General features: G+C 42.3%; 1 protein-coding gene across 2 annotated transcripts in view; it reads left to right on the forward strand.

Annotated features, from left to right (window-relative positions):
• The window catches only part of hadhb (hydroxyacyl-CoA dehydrogenase trifunctional multienzyme complex subunit beta), a 42,632-nt gene that overhangs the window by 9,729 nt on the left and 11,711 nt on the right, over nucleotides 1–21,192 (forward strand). For both annotated transcript variants that reach the window (XM_067984434.1, XM_067984435.1), the window contains exons 7-9: nucleotides 17,592–17,679; nucleotides 17,972–18,159; nucleotides 19,210–19,390. In XM_067984434.1, coding sequence (XP_067840535.1) covers nucleotides 17,592–17,679; nucleotides 17,972–18,159; nucleotides 19,210–19,390 — 457 coding nt within the window. The remainder of the gene's footprint in view (nucleotides 1–17,591; nucleotides 17,680–17,971; nucleotides 18,160–19,209; nucleotides 19,391–21,192) is intronic.

A 21,192-nucleotide genomic window follows, 5' to 3' on the forward strand; every position in this document is an offset into this window, starting at 1 on the left:
GGTTTTGAAAATTGTGATGAGCAGATGGTAAAAGTTTGTTTCCATTGGTTGGTGAATCGGTAATGAGAGAACACAGATTTAGGATTATCACGAAAAGACTGAAGGGTAAGTTAGAAGAAATGTTTTCACAGGGTTTGTAGAACATGGAATGCAGAGACTATAATATTATTTAAAAACGAATTAGATTAGTATTTGAAAAGGAAGAACATGAAGGGATACAGGAAAAGACAAGGAAATAAGATTAGAGTAAACAGCTCCAGTTGAATTTCATAAGAAATAGAAAAAGGAACAGGCCATGTTAATTGTGGCCATGTGATTTATATCAATTAGTGTTAATTGTATTCAGGTGGTGCATATCAATTGGGAACTCTTGTTTCCATTTATTATAAGAGAGCTGATCTAGGGTGTGGTGTGGGGGTAATGTGGATAAAGGTTTGGAAATAACTGAAGACTAGGCTGTAGTATTCTATCCTTTACCACCTGGCTATCCAGTTTATGACAGAGGAGCAGAGAATCATAGAAAATTTACGGTACAGAAGGAGGCCATTCAGCCCATCGTGTCTGCACTGGCTGAGAAACGAGCCACCCAGCCTAATCCCACTTTCCCGCGTTTGATCCGTAGCCCTGCAGGTCACAGCTCTGAAGGTGCACATCCAGGTATTTTTTTTAAATGAGTTGAGGGTTTCTGCCTCTACTGCCCTCTCAGGCAGTGAGTTCCAGACCCCCACCACCCTCTGGGTGAAAAATCTTTTCCTCATTTCTGCTCTAATCCTTCTACCAATTGCTTTAAATCTAAGCCCCCTGATTATTGACCCCTCCGCTAAGGGAAATAGGTCCTTCCGATCCACTCTTTCTAGCCCCCTCATAATTTTGTGCACCTCAATCAAATCACCCCTCTGTTCCCAGGAAAACAACCCCAGCCTGTCCAATCTGTCGTCATAGCTAAAATTCTCCAGTCCTGGCAACATACTCGTAAATCTCCTCTGCACCCTCTCTAGTGCAATTACATTCTTCCTGTAATGTGGTGAACAGAACTGTGCGCAGTACTCAAGCTGTGGCCTAATTAGTGTTTTATACAGTTCCAGCATAACATCCCTGCTTTTATATTCTATGCCTTGGCTAATAAAGGAAAGCATTCCATATGCCTTCTTAACCACCTTATCTACATGTCCTGCCACCTTCAGGGATCTGTGGACATGTACTCCAAGGTCCCTCACTTCCTCCACACCTAAAGGTGGAGGTTGGAAACCATGTTTTTTTTGGACTTAAAACAAAACTTGAAAGGTTAGTGGCCATTGTGGAAAATGGCAGAAAGCAAGTTTAAATTGTCACAGTCCGATTTCCCTCCGATGTTCTTGGAGTTTGAACCGTATGACCAGTGGATGAATGAGGTTGATATGTGGACACGGGTTACTACTCTGCCAAAGAGAAAACAAGGCGTGGTCATGGCCTTGTTGCTTCCTGAACAAAGTAAAATCAGAAGTCAGGTATTTTCGGAGATGGATGCAGATCTTTTGGATAATGACGAAGGTTTTACCTTTTTAATAGAATTTCTGGATAAAATCCACAAGAAAGATGACCTTTTAAATGCCTATGAGGCCTGGTCAGCATTTGATAGATTTGAAAAATGGACGGTCATTCCAGAAGATATACCATGGACTTTAACAAATTGCACAAAAGATTGACAAAGTTCCATTTGGGAATCACTGGATCGGTACTAGCATTTAAATTACTAGATTGTGCTATGGTTTCTCATATGGACAGGCAACTGTCTTAACTGGCATCCAGTTCTCGGAAAAGGAAACTCTGTTAAATCAAATGTCTGCTGCCTTAAAAAAATTCCTGGGGAAACAATCATTGCCTTCAGCCTTTGTGGAACAAATGGGGTCTTCCGCTGTGACAGAAAGAATGGAAGATTCAATGGTTATCAAGTTTCAAAATGTTCCAGGTACTAAACGCAGGCGCCAGTCCAGGTTTCAAAATTTTCAAGAGACCAGGTGTCGATATACCAGGAGGATTAAAGACAGCCAGATTGGTGATGGAAGCAGGTACAGCAAATCCAGTTATATCAACAGTAGGCAAAATTGAGACAGTAATGATGGGCAAATGAATCCCAGGAATGTCCAAGGAAAAATCAGGATGCTTTAGACGTGACTGTAAGTATCATTATGAGGCGAATTGCCCAGAGCGAAGATGCAGGGTCTTTGAAATGACGCATGAAGAAAGTAGTTCTAGGAAGAGGATAAAGATAATGAGGAAGAGGTTGAAGATAATGATGAATATGAACAGATTATACTGGTCACTAGGAATTTTAATCCTGTGATGAATGTGTTCGTCGCGGATTCCTTTAATTGTGCGGTGTTAGTGCATGTACTTCAACTGCATGCAGGGTAGATTGGTTGAAATGTTATCTTGATTCGCTAAGTAGTGAGGATCAAAGCAAGGTTAAGGAATATAAAAGCTCCACGTATTTTAGGTTTGGAGATGGCAACACCTTGAGGTCACTCCATGTAAGATAGCTGGAGTATGCCATTTTATAAGTCAGGATGTAGTCTCTAGTGAGATACGGTAGCATAGTGGTTATGCTACTGGACTAGTAATCCAGAGGCCCGGACGAAAATCTGGAGTCATGAGTTCAAATCCCGCCACGGCAGCTGGCGAATTTAAAATTCAATTAATTAATTAAATTAAATTAATTAAAATAAAATCTGGAATTAAAATACTAGTATCAGTAATGGTGGCCATGAAACTACCGGATTGTCGTAAAAACCCATCTGTTTCACTAATGTCCTTTAGGGAAGGAAACCTGCCGTCCTTACCTGGTCTGGCCGATATGCGACTCCAGACCCACAGCAATGTGATTGATTCTTAATTGCTCTCTGAAATGGCCTAGCAAGCCACTCAGTTGTAAAATCTCGCTACGAAAAGTCACTGTGGGAGAACCGTCACCACACGGACTGCAGCGGTTCAAGAAGGCGGCTCACCACCACCTTCTCAAGGGCAATTAGGGATGGGCAATAAATGCCGGCCTCGCCAGCGACGCCCACATCCCATGAACAAATAAAAAAAACCTTTGCTTTTGGGTAAACCTTCCATGAAAAAGGTAAAAATGAAAGTTGACATGGAACACGAAGAGGCAATCATTTTTGGGAAATCGGTTGATCTACAGTTTACCCAGTCAGGGTATTATTGTATCCCCTTAATAAAACCTGATGTTTCTTATCAGCGTGTTAGGCAAGTATTAATGGCATCAGGGATAAGGATAAGAGAGAAAAAAAAATTGTCTTAGTTACATAGACAATTTGCCCACCCTGTTTATCAACGTTTAAAGATCCTGCTAAAAGGTGCTGGTGTAGTTGATGAGGAATATAGGAGGCTCATAGAGATTAGTGAGAACTGTGAAATCTGTAAGAAGTATAGACGGATGCCTCCACGTCCTATTGTAAGTGTTCCATTAGCACGTGACTTTAACAAGGTAGTTGCCATGGATTTAAAGGTATGGGACAAAGACAGAAATGTTTTCATTTTACATCTTATTGACCTGACTACAAGATTTAGTGTTTTGACACTAATATATAGTAAGGAGAAGGAGGTAATTCTAGATAAAATTATGGACAAATGGATCGGGACTGGACTTGGGACACCAGCAAAGTTTTTGACAGATAATGGAGGTGAATTCGCTAACACGGAGTTCAGAGATAGGTATGAGAATATGAATATAATTGTCATGAATACAGCAGCTGTGAGCCCTTTTCGCAGTGGTCTTTGTGAAAGGAATCACGCTGTGATTGATAGCATGGTACATAAAATTTTGGCTGATCGCACAGAGTGTAAATTGTCAACTGCTCTTGCATGGGCAGTTCATACAAAGAATTCTCTTCAGATGGTTGGAGGATATAGTCCTTACCAACTAATCTATGGGCGCAATCCCAAATTGCCTTCTGTTCTTTGTGCTCTCGAAGGTACTACAATTAGTGCCATTTTGTCTGAGCAATTAAATGCTATGTATGCAGGGAGACAGGCTTTTATCAGGGCTGAGGTATCGGAGAAAATTCGTAGAGCACTGAGGCATCATGTTAGACCATCTGAGACCGAGTTCATAGAATCATAGAAGTTACAACATGGAAACAGGCCCTTTGGCCCAACATGTCCATGTCGCCCAGTTTATACCACTAAGCTAGTCCCAATTGCCTGCACTTGGCCCATATCCCTCTATACCCATCTTACCCATGTAACTGTCCAAATGCTTTTTAAAAGACAAAATTGTACCCGCCTCTACTACTGCCTCTGGCAGCTCGTTCCAGACACTCACCACCCTTTGAGTGAAAAAATTGCCACTCTGGACCCTTTTGTATCTCTCCCCTCTCACCTTAAATCTATGCCCCCTCGTTATAGACTCCCCTACCTTTGGGAAAAGATTTTGACTATCGACCTTATCTATGCCCCTCATTATTTTATAGACTTCTATAAGATCACCCCTTAACCTCCTACTCTCCAGGGAAAAAAGTCCCAGTCTGTCTAACCTCTCCCTATAAATCAAACCATCAAGTCCCGGTAGCATCCTAGTAAATCTTTTTTGCACTCTTTCTAGTTCAATAATATCCTTTCTATAATAGGGTGACCAGAACTGTACATAGTATTCCAAGTGTGGCCTCACCAATGCCCTGTACAACTTCAACAAGACATCCCAACTCCTGCATTCAATGTTCTGACCAATGAAACCAAGCATGCCGAATGCCTTCTTCACCACCCTATCCACCTGTGACTCCACTTTCAAGGAGCTATGAACCTGTACTCCTAGATCTCTTTGTTCTATAACTCTCCCCAACGCCCTACCATTAACGGAGTAGGTCCTGGCCCGATTCGATCTACCAAAATGCATCACCTCACATTTATCTAAATTAAACTCCATCTGCCATTCATCGGCCCACTGGCCAAATTTATCAAGATCCCGTTGCAATCCTAGATAACCTTCTTCACTGTCCACAATGCCACCAATCTTGGTGTCATCTGCAAACTTACTAACCATGCCTCCTAAATTCTCATCCAAATCATTAATATAAATAACAAATAACAGCGGACCCAGCACCGATCCCTGAGGCACACCGCTGGACACAGGCCTCCAGTTTGAAAAACAACCCTCTACAACCACCTTCTGTCGTCAAGCCAATTTTGTATCCAATTGGCTACCTCACCTTATGTAACAACCTACCATGCGGTACCTTGTCAAAGGCTTTGCTGAAGTCCATGTAGACCACGTCTACTGCACAGCCCTCATCTATCTTCTTGGTTACCCCTTCAAAAAACTCAATCAAATTCGTGAGACATGATTTTCCTCTCACAAAACCATGCTGACTGTTCCTAATTAGTCCCTGCCTCTCCAAATGCCTGTCGATCCTGTCCCTCAGAATACCCTCTACCAACTTACCCACTACAGATGTCAGGCTCACCGGTCTGTAGTTCCCAGGCTTTTCCCTGCCGCCCTTCTTAAACAAAGGCACATTTGCTACCCTCCAATCTTCAGGCACCTCACCTGTAGCGGTGGATGATTCAAATATCTCTGCTAGGGGACCCGCAATTTCCTCCCTAACCTCCCATAACGTCCTGGGATACATTTCATCAGGTCCCGGAGATTTATCTACCTTGATGCGCGTTAAGACTTCCAGCACCTCCCTCTCTGTAATATGTACACTCCTCAAGACATCACTATTTATTTCCCCAAGTTCCCTAACATCCATGCCTTTCTCAACCGTAAATACCGAAGTGAAATATTCATTCAGGATCTCACCCATCTCTTGTGGTTCCGCACATAGATGACCTTGTTGATCCTTAAGAGGCCCTACTCTCTCCCTAGTTACTCTTTTGCCCTTTATGTACTTGTAGAAGCTCTTTGGATTCTCCTTTGCCTTATCTGCCAAAGCAATCTCATGTCCCCTTTTTGCCCTCCTGATTTCTCTCTTAACTCTACTCCGGCAATCTCTATACTCTTCAAGGGATCCACTTGATCCCAGCTGCCTATGCATGTCATATGCCTCCTTCTTATTTTTGACTAGGGCCTCAATCTCCCGAGTCATCCAAGGTTCCCTACTTCTACCAGCCTTGCCCTTCACTTTATAAGGAATGTGCTTACCCTGAACCCTGGTTAACATACTTTTGAAAGCCTCCCACTTACCAGACGTCCCTTTGCCTGCCAACAGACTCTCCCAATCAACTTCTGAAAGTTCCTGTCTAAAACCATCAAAATTGGCCTTTCCCCAATTTAGAATTTTAACTTTTGGGCCAGACCTACCATTCTCCATAGCTATCTTAAAACTAATGGAATTATGATCACTGGTCCCAAAGTGATCCCTCACTAACATTTCTGTCACCTGCCCTTCCTTATTTCCCAAGAGGAGGTCAAGTTTTGCCCCCTCTCTAGTCGGGCCATCCACATACTGAATGAGAAATTCCTCCTGAATACACTCAACAAATTTCTCTCCATCCAAGCCCCTAATGCTATGGCTGTCCCAGTCAATGTTGGGAAAGTTAAAGTACCCTACTATTACCACCCTATTTTTCTTGCAGCTGTCTGTAATCTCCTTACATATTTGCTCCTCAATTTCCCGTTGACTATTTGGGGGTCTGTAGTACAATCCTATCAAAGTGATCTCTCCCTTCTTATTTTTCAGTTCTACCCATATCAACTCAGTGGGCGAACCCTCGGATATATCCCCTCTCACTACTGCCGTGATGTTCTCCCTAATCAAGAACGCAACTCCCCCTCCTCTCTTACCTCCTGCTCTATCTTTCCTATAGCATCTGTACCCTGGAACATTGAGCTGCCAGTCCTGCCCCTCCCTTAGCCATGTTTCAGTAATAGCTATAACATCCCAGTCCCATGTACCCATCCATGCCCTGAGTTCATCTGCCTTGCCCATCAGACTTCTTGCATTGAAATAAATGCAGTTTAATCTAGACTTCCCTTGGTCTTTGCCCTGCTTTCTCAGACCATCTGTCCGGTCATGTTCTGTACACTCTCCCATACTGCCTTTTGTTTCTGTCACCACTTTATTTCCCACTGACTTCCTGCATCGGTTCCCATCCCCCTGCCACATTAGTTTAAACCCTCCCCAACAGCACTAGCAAACACTCCCCCTAGGACATTGGTTCCAGTCCTGCCCAGATGCAGACCGTCCAATTTGTACTGGTCCCACCTCCCCCAGAACCGGTTCCAATGGCCCAGGAATTTGAATCCCTCCCTCTTGCACCATCTCTCAAGCCACGTATTCATCCTAGCTATCCTGTCATTCCTACTCTGACTAGCCCGTGGCACTGGTAGCAATCCTGAGATTACTACCTTTGAGGTCCAACTCTTTAGTTTAACTCCTAACTCCCTAAATTCAGCTTGTAGGACCTCATCCTGTTTTTTACCTATATCGTTGGTGCCTATATGCACCACGACAACTGGCTGTTCACCCTCCCCCTCCAGAATGTCCTGCAGCCGCTCCGAGACATCCTTGACCCTTGCAGCAGGGAGGCAACATACCACCCTGGAGTGTCGGTTGCGTCCGCAGAAACGCCTGTCTATTCCCCTTACAATCGAGTCCCCTATCACTATAGCTCTGCCACTCTTTTTCCTGCCCTCCTGTGCAGCAGAGCCAGCCACGGTGCCATGAACCTGGCCACTGCCACCTTCCCCTGGTGAGCCATCTCCCCCAACAGTATCCAAAACGGTATACCTGTTTTGGAGGGAGATGACCGCAGGGGACCCCTGCACTGCCTTCCTACTCTTCCTCTGTCTGGTCACCCATTCACTATCTCCCTCAGTAATTTTTATCTGCGGTGTGACCAACTCACTGAACGTGCTATCCACGACTTTCTCAGCATCGCGGATGCTCCAAAGTGAGTCCATCCGCAGCTCCAGAGCCGTCAAACAGTAGCTGCAGCTGGACACACTTCCTGCAGGTGAAGGAATCAGGGATACAGGAAGGATCCCTGAATTCCCACATCCCACAAGAGGAACATGACACAGCTGTGGGATCTCCTGCCATGACTTAACCCTTAAGTTAGCTTAACAACAACTACAATGTCAAGAGAAAAAAAAGGAAAGAAAAACTACTTACCACTCCCTTTAAGGAGTTTACTCCTTTAAATTGTTCTTAATTTAGAGAATGTTAACTGCACTAGGGACCTTGATTTACTAAAAAAAAACGCTACTTCCTATAAGACCTGCAGACCTTCCCTTTCTTTTTACTTTAGTTACTGTAGATAAGTAGAAATACTCACCTGAACCTACTCACCAATCAGGTGCCTCCCCTGTGTCGCGTCCCGATCTGATTCCTGACGTCACTTCGAACTCGGTCGCAGCTCCCTCTGAAATCCCGCCTTTTATCGGACGCTCCCTCCGCTCAGCTCGGCTCCTCTCAGCTGTTCTCAGCGCTCTGAAATCCCGCCTTTTATCGGACGCTCCCTCCGCTCGGCTCGGCTCCTCTCAGCTGTTCTCAGCGCTCTGAAATCCCGCCTTTTATCGGACGCTCCCTCCGCTCGGCTCAGCTCCTCTCGGCTGTTCTCAGCGCTCTGAAATCCCGCCTTTTTCGGACGCTCCCTCCGCTCGGCTCGGCTCCTCTCAGCTTCAATTCAGGAGATTTGGTATACTGTAAAGGAGAGGGTCATGGGAAATGGAAAGGCCCTGGTAAGGTAATAGGTCATGATGGGAAGAAAGTAATTGTCCAACATGGCAGTCAAACTGTTAAGGTTCATTCCTCACGATTAATTGGAATTAATTATAAAATCTCGGACTCTGAGCAGTTGGTAGAAGTAAACGAGGCACCTTGTGCCTCTGATGTTCATGATTCTTTTGATGAGGTTCGTGAGGTACAGACTGAGGTAGATCAAGGGCCGGACAGTGGTAATGTCAGTGATCAAGAAACACATGACAGCTATCACATCCTCAGAACAATTGCCCAAAGTGGGTGCATGGGGGACATATGTTCCAGAGGGGATTAATGAATGGAGGGATGTGACATTTTTGGGATGTGCAGGCAAAGCTACTGGTAGGTTTAAATTTTGGTTGAATGTTCAGGATGATGGCTATGCAGCGAGGTCCATGGACTGGCAGAATGGGGTAGAAGTGTGGAGAGTATGAATGCAGAGTATAAATAGTGATAGGGAGTCCGGAACTGAATCTCATATCAGAAAACGATCACGAACTAGAGCTGAAAGAGAGATCTCGCAGTAGTAGTCCCTACAGACATAGAAGTGGAAATAGAAGACGTAGCTTGACTAGGTTAGATAATGAAACAAAGACCACAGAACAGTCACGTAACAGAACTAGAAGCAGAAGTCCTTATGATCGTGAAGTTTTGGTGGCTGCCAATAAACTTGAGGATAAATGAGTAAGAGAGGCAAAACGAAGGGAGTTAGATAGTTGGAAAGAATTTGGAGTTTATTCTGAAGTAACAGATAAGGGTCAATCAGCTTTGTCGCATAAATGGGTTTGTACTGAAAAAGTCCTTGCAGATGGGTCTTACAAGGCAAGGTTGGTAGCTCGGGGTTTTGCAGAGAAACTGGGCGATGCAGATGTTCAAGTGAATTCTCCCACTGCTGGAAAGGTAATCTTAAAAGTCTTTTTGGCTGTTTTGGCAACATATTCATGAGAGTGTTACTCCCGTCCCGGTGAATCGTACTAGGTCATCTCAAAGGTGATGTTACAGTTTTTTTTAATTCGTTCATCGGGTGTGGGCATCACTGGCAAGACCAGCATTAATTGCCCATCCCTAATTGCCCTTGAGAAGTGGTGGTGAGCCGCCACCTTGAACCGCTGCAGTCTGTGTGGTGAAGGTTTTCCCACAGTGCTGTTAGGTGGGGAGTTCCAGGATTTTGACCCAGCGACGATGAAGGAACGGAAGTTAAAGAAGAGACAAAGCAATTATGAAGCTTGATGGGTCAGTTAAACTGGTAGTGCGTTCAGACTAGACCAGATGCTGGTCAGTTTTGTTGTGTTGGAGTTAAGTACTTCAATGAAACACCCTATAGTAGAGAATGTTTTATGGGCAAATAAAACATTACAAAAAAATTAAATATAGATAAATGCATACTTAAGTTCTCATCCTTAGGTGAGCCAAAGAAAATGAAGCTAGTTATCTTTGGTGATGCTTCACATGCTAATCTTGCTGATCGGTATTCTAGTGCAGCTGGTTTCATAGTGTTTCTTATGGGTGAGAATGGGAAATGCTGTCCTTTAGCTTGGGAAGCTAAGAAAATAAAAAGGGTCGTTAAAAGTACTCTGGCTGCTGAAACACTGACTCTTGTTGACGCAGTGGATGTGGGATTCTATTTGGCAAATATTTTGAATGACATCCTGTATAATGGGAGTACTGAAGATAGTATACCCATTGAATGTTATGTAGACAATCTTTCATTAAGAGATAATGTACACTCTACGAAAAATATGAGTGAGAAAAGATTACGGATTGACCTTACTGGCTTGAAACAAATGCTGGAGAGAGAGCAAATTAAATGGGTGGATCCAAGCCATCAACTGTCGGATTGTTTTACCAAAAGAAGTACATGTACGAAGAAATTATTAGGGGTCCTGGAGAAGGGTCACCTCACAATGATATGCTTTGAATAGTACAAGTTGTACAGAGTATGGAATTTTTGATTTTTGAAATTTTTGTTTGTATTGTACAATATAAAGTTTAATTTTATTTAAAGAGAAAGAAGGGAATCTGTTACTTGTGTCCATGCAATTTATATCAATTAGTGTTAATTGTATTCAAGTGGTGCATATCAATTGGGAACTCTTTTGTATCCATTTAGAAGGGAGCTGAGCTCGGGTGTGGTGTGGGGGTAATGTGGCGCTCTGTGAATAAAGGCTTGGAAGCAATTGAACACAAGGCTCCAGTATTCTAACCTTCACCACCTGGCCATCCAGTCCCCTGACCCTGCTCCGCCATTCATTAAGATCATAGCTGATCTTCTATCTCAACTCCACTTTCCCGCCTTATCCCCATATTCCTTGATTCCTTTAGTGTCCAAAAATCTATCGATTTCACTCTTCAATATACTCAACGACTGAATATCCACAGCCCTCTGGGGTAGACAATTCTAAAGATTCACAACACCGAGTGAAGAAATTTTCCTCATCTCTGTCCTAAATGGCCAACCCCCTATATTGAGACTATGACCCCGAGTTCTAGATTCTCCAGCGACGGGAAGCAGCCTCTCAGCGTCTATCCTGTCAAGTCCCCTAACAATTTTATACCTTTCAATGAGATCACCTCTCATTCTTCTAAACTCCAGAGAATATAGGCCCATTCTACACAAACTCTCCTCATAGGACAACCCTCTCATTCCAGGAATCAATCTACTGAACCTTTGTTGCACCCCTTCTAAGGCAAGTATATCCTTCCTTAGGTAAGGAGACCAAAACTGTACACAGTACTCCAGGTGTGGTCTTACCAGAGCCTGATGTAATTGCACCAAGACCTCCTTACTCTTATACTGTAACCCCCTTGCAATAAAGGCTATTTGCCTTCGTAATTGCTTGCTGTACCTGCATGTTAACTTTTTGTGTACAAGGACACCCAAATCCCTCTGAATGCTAACATTTCTTAGTCTCTCACCTTTTAAAAAATATTCTGCTTTTCTGTTCTTCCTACCAAAGTGGATAATTTCACATTTCCCCATATTATACTCCATCTGCCACCTTCTCTCCCACTCACTTAACCTGTCTATATCACTTTGCAGCCTCTATGCGTCTTCCTTACAGCTGACTTTCTGACCTCGTTTTGTATCGTCAATAAACTTGGATGCACTCGGTCTCTTCATCTAAGTCATTGATATATATTGTAAACAGCTGAGGCTCAAGCACTGATCCTTGCAGCACCCCACGAGTTACAACCTGCCAATCCGAAATGACTGATTCCTGCTCTCTGTTTTCTGTCCATTAACCAAACCTCAATCCATGCTAATATATTACCCCAATCCCATGAGCCCGAATCTTGTGTATCATCCTCTTGTGTGGCACCTTATCGAATGCCTTTTGAAAATCCAAATCAACCACTGATTTCCCTTTTATCTACCCTGTTAGTTACACCCTCAAAAAAAAAACTCTAATAGATTTGTCAAACATGATTTCCCTTTCATAAAATCATGTTGACTCTGCCTAATCATATTATGATTTTCTAAATGCCCTGTTACTACGTCCTTAATAATAGATTCTAGCATTTTGGCAAATATTTAAAGAGATATTTCAGAATTCTCAACAAAGAAATGTACATTCCATTGAGGAATGAAAACTCCATGGGAAAAGTGATCCATCGTGCCTAACTAAAGAAACTAAGGATAGTATTAAATTAAAAGAAGAGGCATGTAATGTTGCCAAGAAAAGTAGTAAGCCTGAGGATTGGGAGAGTTTCAGAAACCTGCAAAGGATTAGCAAAAAATTTATAAAGAGGGAGGAAATAGAATGAGAGTAAACAAGCAAGAAATATAAGAACAGATTGTAAGAGCTTCTACAAGTATGTAAAAAGGAAGAAAGTAGCGAAAGTAAACATGGGCCCCTTAGAGGCTGAGACAGGAGAAATTATAATGGGGAATAAGGAAACGGCAGAGACGTTAAACAAATATTTTGTATCTGTCCTCACAGTAGAGGACACAAAAAACATACCAGAAATAGTGGGGAACCAAGGGTCTAACAAGAGTGAGGATCTTAAAGTAATTAATATTAGTAAAGAAAAAGACCTGGAGAAATTAATGGGACTAAAAGCCAACAAATCCCCTGGACTTGATGGCCTCCATCCTAGGGTTCTAAAAGAGGTGGCTGCAGAGATAGTGGATGCATTGATTATGATCTTCCCAAATTCCCTAGATTCTAGAACGGTCCCAGTGGATTCGAAGGTAGCAAATGTAACACCGCCATTCAAGAAGGGAGAGAGAAAACAGGGAACCATAGGCCAGTTAGCCTATCAGTCGTCGGGAAATTGCTGGAATCCATTATTTAGGAAGTGGTAACTGCACTTAGAAAATCATAATATGATTAGGCAGAGTCAACATGGCTTTAAGCAAGGGAAATCGTGTTTGACAAATCTACTGGAATTTTTTTGAGGATGTAACTAGGAGGGTAGATAAAGGGGAACCAGTGGATGTCGTATATTTGGATTTTCAAAAGGCATTCAATAAGGTGCCACACAAGGTTGTTATACAAGATAAGGACTCATGGGGTTGGGAGTAATGTATTAGCATGGATAGAGGATTGGTTAACGGACAGAAAACCGAGAATAGGAATAAACGGGTCATTTTAAGGTTGGCTATAGCTGTAACTAGTGGGGTGCTGCAAGGATCAGTGCTTGGGCCTCAGCTATTTACAATCTATATTAATTACTTAGATGAAGGGACCGAGTGTAATGTATCCAAGTTTGCTGATGATACAAAGATAGGTGCGAAAGTAAGCTGTGAGGAGGACACAAAGTCTGCAAAGGGATATGGACAGATTAAGTGAGTGGGCAAGAAGGTGGCAGATAGAGTATAGTGTTGGGAAATGCAAGGTTATTCACTTTGGTAGGAAGAATAGAAAAACAGAATATTTTTTAAATGGTGAGAAACTATTAAATGTTGATGGTCAGAGAGATTTGGGTGTCTTCGTACACGAAACACAAAGTTAACATGCAGGTACAGCAAGCAATAAGGAAGGCAAATGGAATGTTGGCCTTTATTGCAAGAGGGTTGAAGTACAAGAATAAGGAAGTCTTGCTGCAATTGTACAGGGCTTTGGTGAGACCACACCTGGAGTACTGTACAGTTTTGGTCTCCTTATCTAAGGAAGGACATACTCGCCTCAGAGGCGGTGCAACGAAGTTTCACTAGATTGATTCCTGGGATGGGAGGGTTGTCCTATGAGGAGAGATTTAGTAGAACAGGCCTATACTCTCTGGAGTTTAGAAGAATGAGAGGTGCTCTCATTGAAACATGTAAGATTCTGAGAGGGCTTGACAGGGTAGATGCTGAAAGGCTGTTTCCCCTGACTGGAGAATCTAGAACTAGGGGGCATAGTCTAAGGATAAGGGGTCGGCCAATTGGGACTGAGATGAGGAGGAATTTCTTCACTGAGGGTTTTGAATCTTTGGAATTCTCTACCCCAGAGGGCTGTGGATGCTCAGTCATTGAATATATTCAAGGCTGAGAACGCTAGATTTTGGGACTGTTAGGGAATCAAGGGGGTTCAGGCGGGAAAGTGAAGGCGAGGTCAGAGATCAGCCATGATCTTGTTGAATGGCGGAGCAGGCTCAAGGGGCCATATGGCCTACTCCTACTCGTATTTCTTATGTTCTTCTTTTCCCTACGACTGATGGAAAGCTAACTGGCCAATAGTTTTCTGTTTTCTCTCTCCCTCCTTTCTTGAATAGCGGGGTTACATTTGCTTCCTTCCAATCCATGGGGACCGTTCTAGAATCTTGGGAATTCTGGAAGATCAAAACCAATGCATCCACTATCTCTGCAGCTACCTCTTTTTAAAACCCTAGGATGTAGGCCATCAGGTCCGGGGGATTTGTCGGCTTTATGTCCCATTAATTTCTCCAGTACTTTTTCTTTACCAATCTTAATTACTTTAAGTTCCTCATTCCCACTAGACTCTTAGTTCCCCACTATTTCCGGTATGGTTTTTGTGTATTCCACTGTTTAATGTCTCTGCCATTTCCTTATTCCCCATTATAATTTCTCCTGTCTCTGCCTCTAATGGACCCACATTTACTTTTGCTACTCTCTTCCTTTTTACATTCTTGTAGAAGCTCTTACAATCTGGTAATGTTACAGGCAAGTGGGTCAAATGATGCCATCAGTGCTGTAAGTTCAGAGATCTTTACCAAGTCAGATATAGCATTGGTTAGATGAAGTGCAAAGTTTTTTCGCTACATTGTTCCAATAATGTGACTTAACTCGTGATTTTTGAAGAACATCTCTAATTATCAGGTTTTATAAATCATAGAAATTTACGGCACAGAAGGAGGCCATTCGGCCCATCGTGTCTGTGCTGGCCGAAAAAGAATTATCCAGCCTAATCCCACTTTCAGCTCTTGGTCCGTAGCCTTGTAGGTTACGGCACTTCAGATGCATATCTAATTACTTTTTAAATGCGATGCAGTGTTCTGCCTCTACCACCCTTTCAGGCAGTGAGTTCCAGACCCCTACCACCCTCTGGGTGAAAAAATTTCTCCTCAACTTCCCTCTATTCCTTCTAAATACTCCCTGGTTAATGACCTCTCTGCTAAGGGAAATAGGTCCTTCCTATCCACTCTATCTTGGCCCCTCATGATTTTATACACCTCAATTAAATCTCCCGTCAGCCTCCTCTGTTCCAAGGAAAACCACCCCAGCCCATCCAATCTTTCCTCATATTCCAGAATACTAGAATTCTCCAGTCTCGTCAACATCCTTAAATCTCCTCTGCACCCTCTCCAGTGCAATCTCATCTTTCCTGTAATGCAGTGACCAGAACTGTATGCAGTACTCTAGCTGTGGCCTAACTAGTGTTTTATACAGTTCTGGCATAACCTACCTGCTCTTTTATTCTATGCCTCGGCTAATAAAGGAAAATATCCCATATGCCTCTTAACCACCTTATCTACCTGTCCTGCTACCTTCAGGGATCTGTGGACGTGCACTCCAAGGTGCCTTTGTTCCTCTACACCTCTCGGTATCCTACCATTTATTGTGTATGCCCTTGCCTCGTTTGCCCTCCCCAAATGCATTACCTCACACTTCTCCGGATTGAATTCCATTTGCCATTTTTCTGCCCACCTGACTCGCCCATTGATATCTTCCTGCAGTCTACAGCTTTCTTCCTCACTATAAACGACACGGCCAATTTTTGTATCGTCTGCAAACTTCTTAATCAGGCCTCCTACATTTAAGTCTAAATCATTGATATATACCACAAAAAGCAAGGGACCTAGTACTGAGCCCTGTGGAGCTCCACTGGAAACAGCCTTCCAGTCACAAAAACACCCGTTGACCATTACCCTTTGCTTCCTGCCACTGAGCCAATTTTTAATCCAACTTGCCACTTTCCCTTGGATCCCACAGGCTTTTCTGACCAGTCTGCCACGTGGGACCTTGTCAAAAGCCGTGCTGAAATCCATGTACACTACATCAAACGCACTACCCTCGTCGACCCTCCTTGTTATCTCCTCAAAAAATTCAATCAAGTTAGTCAGACACGACCTTCCAGTAACAAACCCATGCTGACTGTCTTTGATTAACCTGTGCCTTTCTAAATGACTATTAATACTGTCCCTCAGAATTGTTTCCAATAATTTGCCCACCACCAAGGTTAGGCTGACTGGTCTGTAATTCCTCGGTCTATCCGTTTCTTCCTTTTTAAACAATGGTACAACGTTAGCAGTCCTCCAGTCCTCCGGCACCACGCCTGTCGCCAGAGAGGATTGGAAAATGATGATCAGAGCCTCCACTATTTCCTCCCTTGCTTCTCTTAACAGCCTGGGATACATTTCATCTGGGCTTGGCGATTTGCTTTCATAGATGCTGAACTCCTTAATATTTCCTCTCTCACTATGTTTATCCCATCCAATATTTCACACTCCTCCTGAACTACAATATCTGTATCGTCCCCCTCATTTGTGAAGACAGACGCAAAGTATTCATTAAGAACTATACCCACGTCTGTTATCTCCACACACAGGTTACCTTTTTGGTCTCTAATAAGCCCTACTCTTCAGTTATTCTCCTGCTCTTTAATATTTATAAAACATCTTTGCGTTTTCCTTGATTTTACTTGCCAATTTTTTTTTATGCCCTCTCTTTGCTTTCCTAATTTCCTTTTTAATTTCATCCCTGCACTTTCTATACTCCTCTAGGCTTTCTGCAGTATTGAGCTCTTGGTGTCTGACATGAGCTTCCCTTTTTGCCTTATCTTACCCTGTATGCTCCTTGACATTCAGGGGGCTGTAGATTTGGGAGTCCCACCCTTTTTCTTTGTGGGAACATATTTGCTCTGAACCCTCACTATCTCCTCCTTGAATGCCTCCCACTGCTCTGATACTGATTTACCTTCAAGTAACTGTTTCCAGTCCACTTTTACTAAATCACAGCTTAGTAAAATTGGCCATTCCTCAATTGAGAACTTTTACTCCTGGTCTATCTTTGTCCTTTTCCAGAACTACGCTAAATATAACTGAATTATGATCACTACCACCAAAATGCTCTCCTACTGATGCCCCTTCCACCTGACCAGCTTCATTCCTTGAAACTATCTCCTGAACTGCCCCCTCTCTTGTTGGGCTTGCTACTTACTGGCTAAAAAAAGTTCTTCTGAATGCATTTTAAGAATTCTGCGCCCTCTGTATCTTTTACACTGATTCTATCCGAGTTAATATTAGGGTAGTTGAAATCCCCTATTACTGCCCTATTGTTTTCCAATGAATCAAATGTATCATTTTTGTAACTCTCTTAGTATAAAGAATTCCCCAACCAAATGAATGTTGTAGGGACTGAGTTAACTCCACTGACCTTAAAACAGATATATTTCACATCATCATGCAAAAAGCTATATTGTGTTGGTTCATTACTCATTGCTGCTATTGTTTTAACAGGCTGCACTTGGAGCAGGGTTTTCAGATAAAACTCCATCCCACACAGTTACCATGGCTTGCATTTCCTCAAATCAAGCGATGACCACAGGCAAGTGCAAGATAAGCGCACCCAGCTTTAGCTAAATTCTTCAGTATTAGACAGACTTGCAGTAGCATTTGGCATTTCAAGTGCAGTGTAAGAAGGGTGGCCAATGTTAACTGGTATACATAAGCTCAACTAACTGACTAAAACTGGTTGTTTGTATGCCCCTCAACAGTTTTGGATAAAATATTTTATCACTGTATTGACTACAACAGGGCCAGCTTTCTGAAATTTTATTTTTGGAATAAAACTTTTAACTTTCGTGGTTAATGTTTATGTTGTTGCATTTGTGTTGCAGCTTTTGGCCTAATTGCCTCTGGTCAGTGTGATACAGTGATAGCTGGTGGCGTGGAGTTTATGTCAGACGTTCCCATTCGTCACAGCAGGAAAATGAGGAAAACTTTACTTTCACTTACTAGAGCTAAGACAGTAGGACAGAGATTGTCTCTCCTTGGAAAAATCCGCCCAGACTATTTTGCTCCTGAGGTATTAATAGAATGCATTCTTACAGTAAGAGGGGGGGAAGAAATCAGCTATTTGAGTTTGTTTCAGTTTGTATCAAGCCATATTTCTAATTGTACCTTGTTATGACTTAACCTTGAAGAGACATTTTTCCATGTGGAAACAATTGAAACCTAGTTTTCCACAAATAGTAGCACCTGGGATTGTTTTTATGCCCCCTTTACGTCACAAAGCAGCGGCTGATGGATCAGACTTCAGGAGGTGGTTCTCCAACACTCCCTAAGTGCTGCTTTCGGAAAATGTAAATGGCTGCTACTTACAGTGATGCCTGTCATTTTATCTAGCATCCTATGCAGGCCCTTGATGCAGTTTTCACAGTGCTGGCAAAAAGTACCTTCCTCATCCATTAGACCAGGAATGAAAGTCACTTGCAACTTTTAAACTACTGTGCATGTGCAATTATTATTTCATTGCTGTGAGTAGTGCAGATTCTATTCCATAATGTAAATGGAGCAGATTCCACTGCAGCAGGATCTGCAGCTTCTTATGGGACCACTTCTACATTAAGCTATTCTGTAATGTAAAGATGACACGGGACACAAAATACTTGTGTAGCTTGATTTTTTTTCCTGTTTTGCCACATTTTTTGGGGGGGAAAAACATAAAATAATCCAACTGGTGTGAACTTTCACAATCCCTGAAAAGATTTTAAGGTGCCTCTCAGATCTGTATAAAGGTGTTTTACTTCTACGGTAAGATGTGCAGCTCCTCAAACTGTAATGAACACAGATGTAGAGAAATCTGAATATGTTCATCCTTAATCTGCTACAGAAACATTATACAAAGGACCATGTTTCCCTGAATATGTTTTTGCAACCTCTTTTTTTTATAGTTGATTGTTGATCCTTGTGGTTTATAACTTTTCCAAGTTGCTTTCCTTTAAATTTGGGTGAAAATTATGATGGTGAGGTATAGAAAACTGTTAAATGTGGGATTTTTAAATGATGGATTTTTAAATACTGTACTTCAGTCAAAAACATAACTTTAGACTTGTTTATGTATCCATTTCTCTAGCTCCCGGCTGTAGCTGAGTTCTCCACCAATGAGACCATGGGTCACTCTGCAGATAGACTTGCAGCAGCATTTGGCGTAACACGTGCAGAACAAGATGAATATGCTTTGCGTTCCCATGCTTTGGCCAAGAAAGCAGAAACTGAGAAGCTACTTAAAGATGTCGTCCCATTCAAAGTGCCAGGTAGTTATCTTAGCAGGAAATCTGCAGTGAACCATTCAACTGAAAATAATGCTCTGGTCAAATACTATTAATTGTAAGTACTTGCCTTTAGGTCACCTCAACGTGTATAGTTTTAAAGAGCCTTACCTTTAAATGTAACGTGTGTGCGTACAACACATATTTTCACATTTAGATTGCCCCACAGAATAGTCATCTTTATTTTGGGAGCACTGTTGCCACAAGAATTGTAGCAGTTCAAGAAGGCTCATCACCTAATTTCAAAGTTTTCAGATGACACGAAACTCAGGAATGTAGTAAACAATGTGGAGCATAGTAACAGACTTCAGGAGGACATAGACAAATTAATGAAATGGGCAGACACACAGCAGATGAAATTTAACGTAGAGAAGTGTGAAGTGATATATTTTGGTAGGAAGAATGAGGAGAGGCAATATAAATTAAATTGTACAATTTTAATGGGGTTACAGGAACAGAGAGACCTGGGGGTGTATGTACACAAATCTTTGAAGGTGGCAGGACAAGCTGATAAGGCTGTTAAAAAAGCATATGGGATCCTGGGCTTTATTCATAGAGGCATAGAGTGCAAAAGTAAGGAAGTTATGCTAAATCCTTATAAAACACTGGTTGAGCCTCAGCTGGAGTATCGTATTCAACTCTGGGCACCGTGCTTTAGGAAGGATATCAAGGCCTTAGAGAGGGCGCTGAAAAGATTTACTAGAATGGTACCAGGGATGAGGGACTTCAGTTACGTGAAGAGACTGAAGAAGCTGGGGTTGCTCTCTTTAGAGCAGAGAAAGTTAAGGGGAGATTTGATAGAGGTGTTCAAAATCGTGAACGGTTTTGATAGAATAAATAAGGAGAAACTGTTTCCAGTGGCAGAAGGGTCGGTAACCAGAGGACACAGATTTAAGCTGATTGGCAAAAGAACCAGAGGTGACATGAGGAAACATTTGTTTACGCAGCGAGTTGTAATGATCTGGAATGCACTCCCTGAAAGGGTTGTGGAAGCAGATTCTATTGTAACTTTCAAAAGGTAATTGGATAAATACTTGAAGGGAAAACATTTACAAGGCTATGGGGAAAGAGCAGGGGAGTGGGACCAATTGGACAACTCTTTCAAAGAGCTAAATGGCCTCCTTCTGTGCTGTAACATAGTGCGGTACTGTGATACCACCACCTCGGGCAACTAGGGATGGACAATAGAGGATGCCAAGCTGGTTTCACCCACATCCTGGGAACAAGTTTTTAAAATATCCTTTATTTACTTTGGCAAACAATGGATTAGAACCAAGGGGGAAATCCTGTTGGATTGCATCCATCAGTAAAATCAGTTTCAGTAAGTGTCTCTGGCATGTATATGCTGAAACTTAAATACTTAGCAGAGATGCAAGTGGGGGAACAAAATGATAACAATGTTTGAATATTGTGCACATTGCTTTGGATTAGTGTATTTTTCATTTTGCCAACTGTAGTGTATTGCTTTGGCTTTCTGGTGTGTAGGAATATAAGTGAATATTCGAAGTGCAGTATAAAGCAATTTGAAGGAGGAAATATAAGTTGCAAATGGCAAAAGCTTGTTTTGCTACTGTTCAATTCTATTCTTGTATGAACGTTCAGCAAATATTCTTACCCCAAAATTAATCAAGTGAAACATTAGACTATCTATTTGTTCCTATAACTCGACTATTCAACCCTGGCCAGCTGCTTTCCCCAACTGACATTTCTTTGGTCTCATTAAAACAAATGCGCACACCTCCATCATCTTTCCTCAATGAAAATAAAATAAACTGTAAGTCTTTCTT

The sequence above is a fragment of the Heptranchias perlo genome, chromosome 5 (genome assembly GCF_035084215.1).
Source record: "Heptranchias perlo isolate sHepPer1 chromosome 5, sHepPer1.hap1, whole genome shotgun sequence".
Classification (NCBI taxonomy): domain Eukaryota; kingdom Metazoa; phylum Chordata; class Chondrichthyes; order Hexanchiformes; family Hexanchidae; genus Heptranchias; species Heptranchias perlo.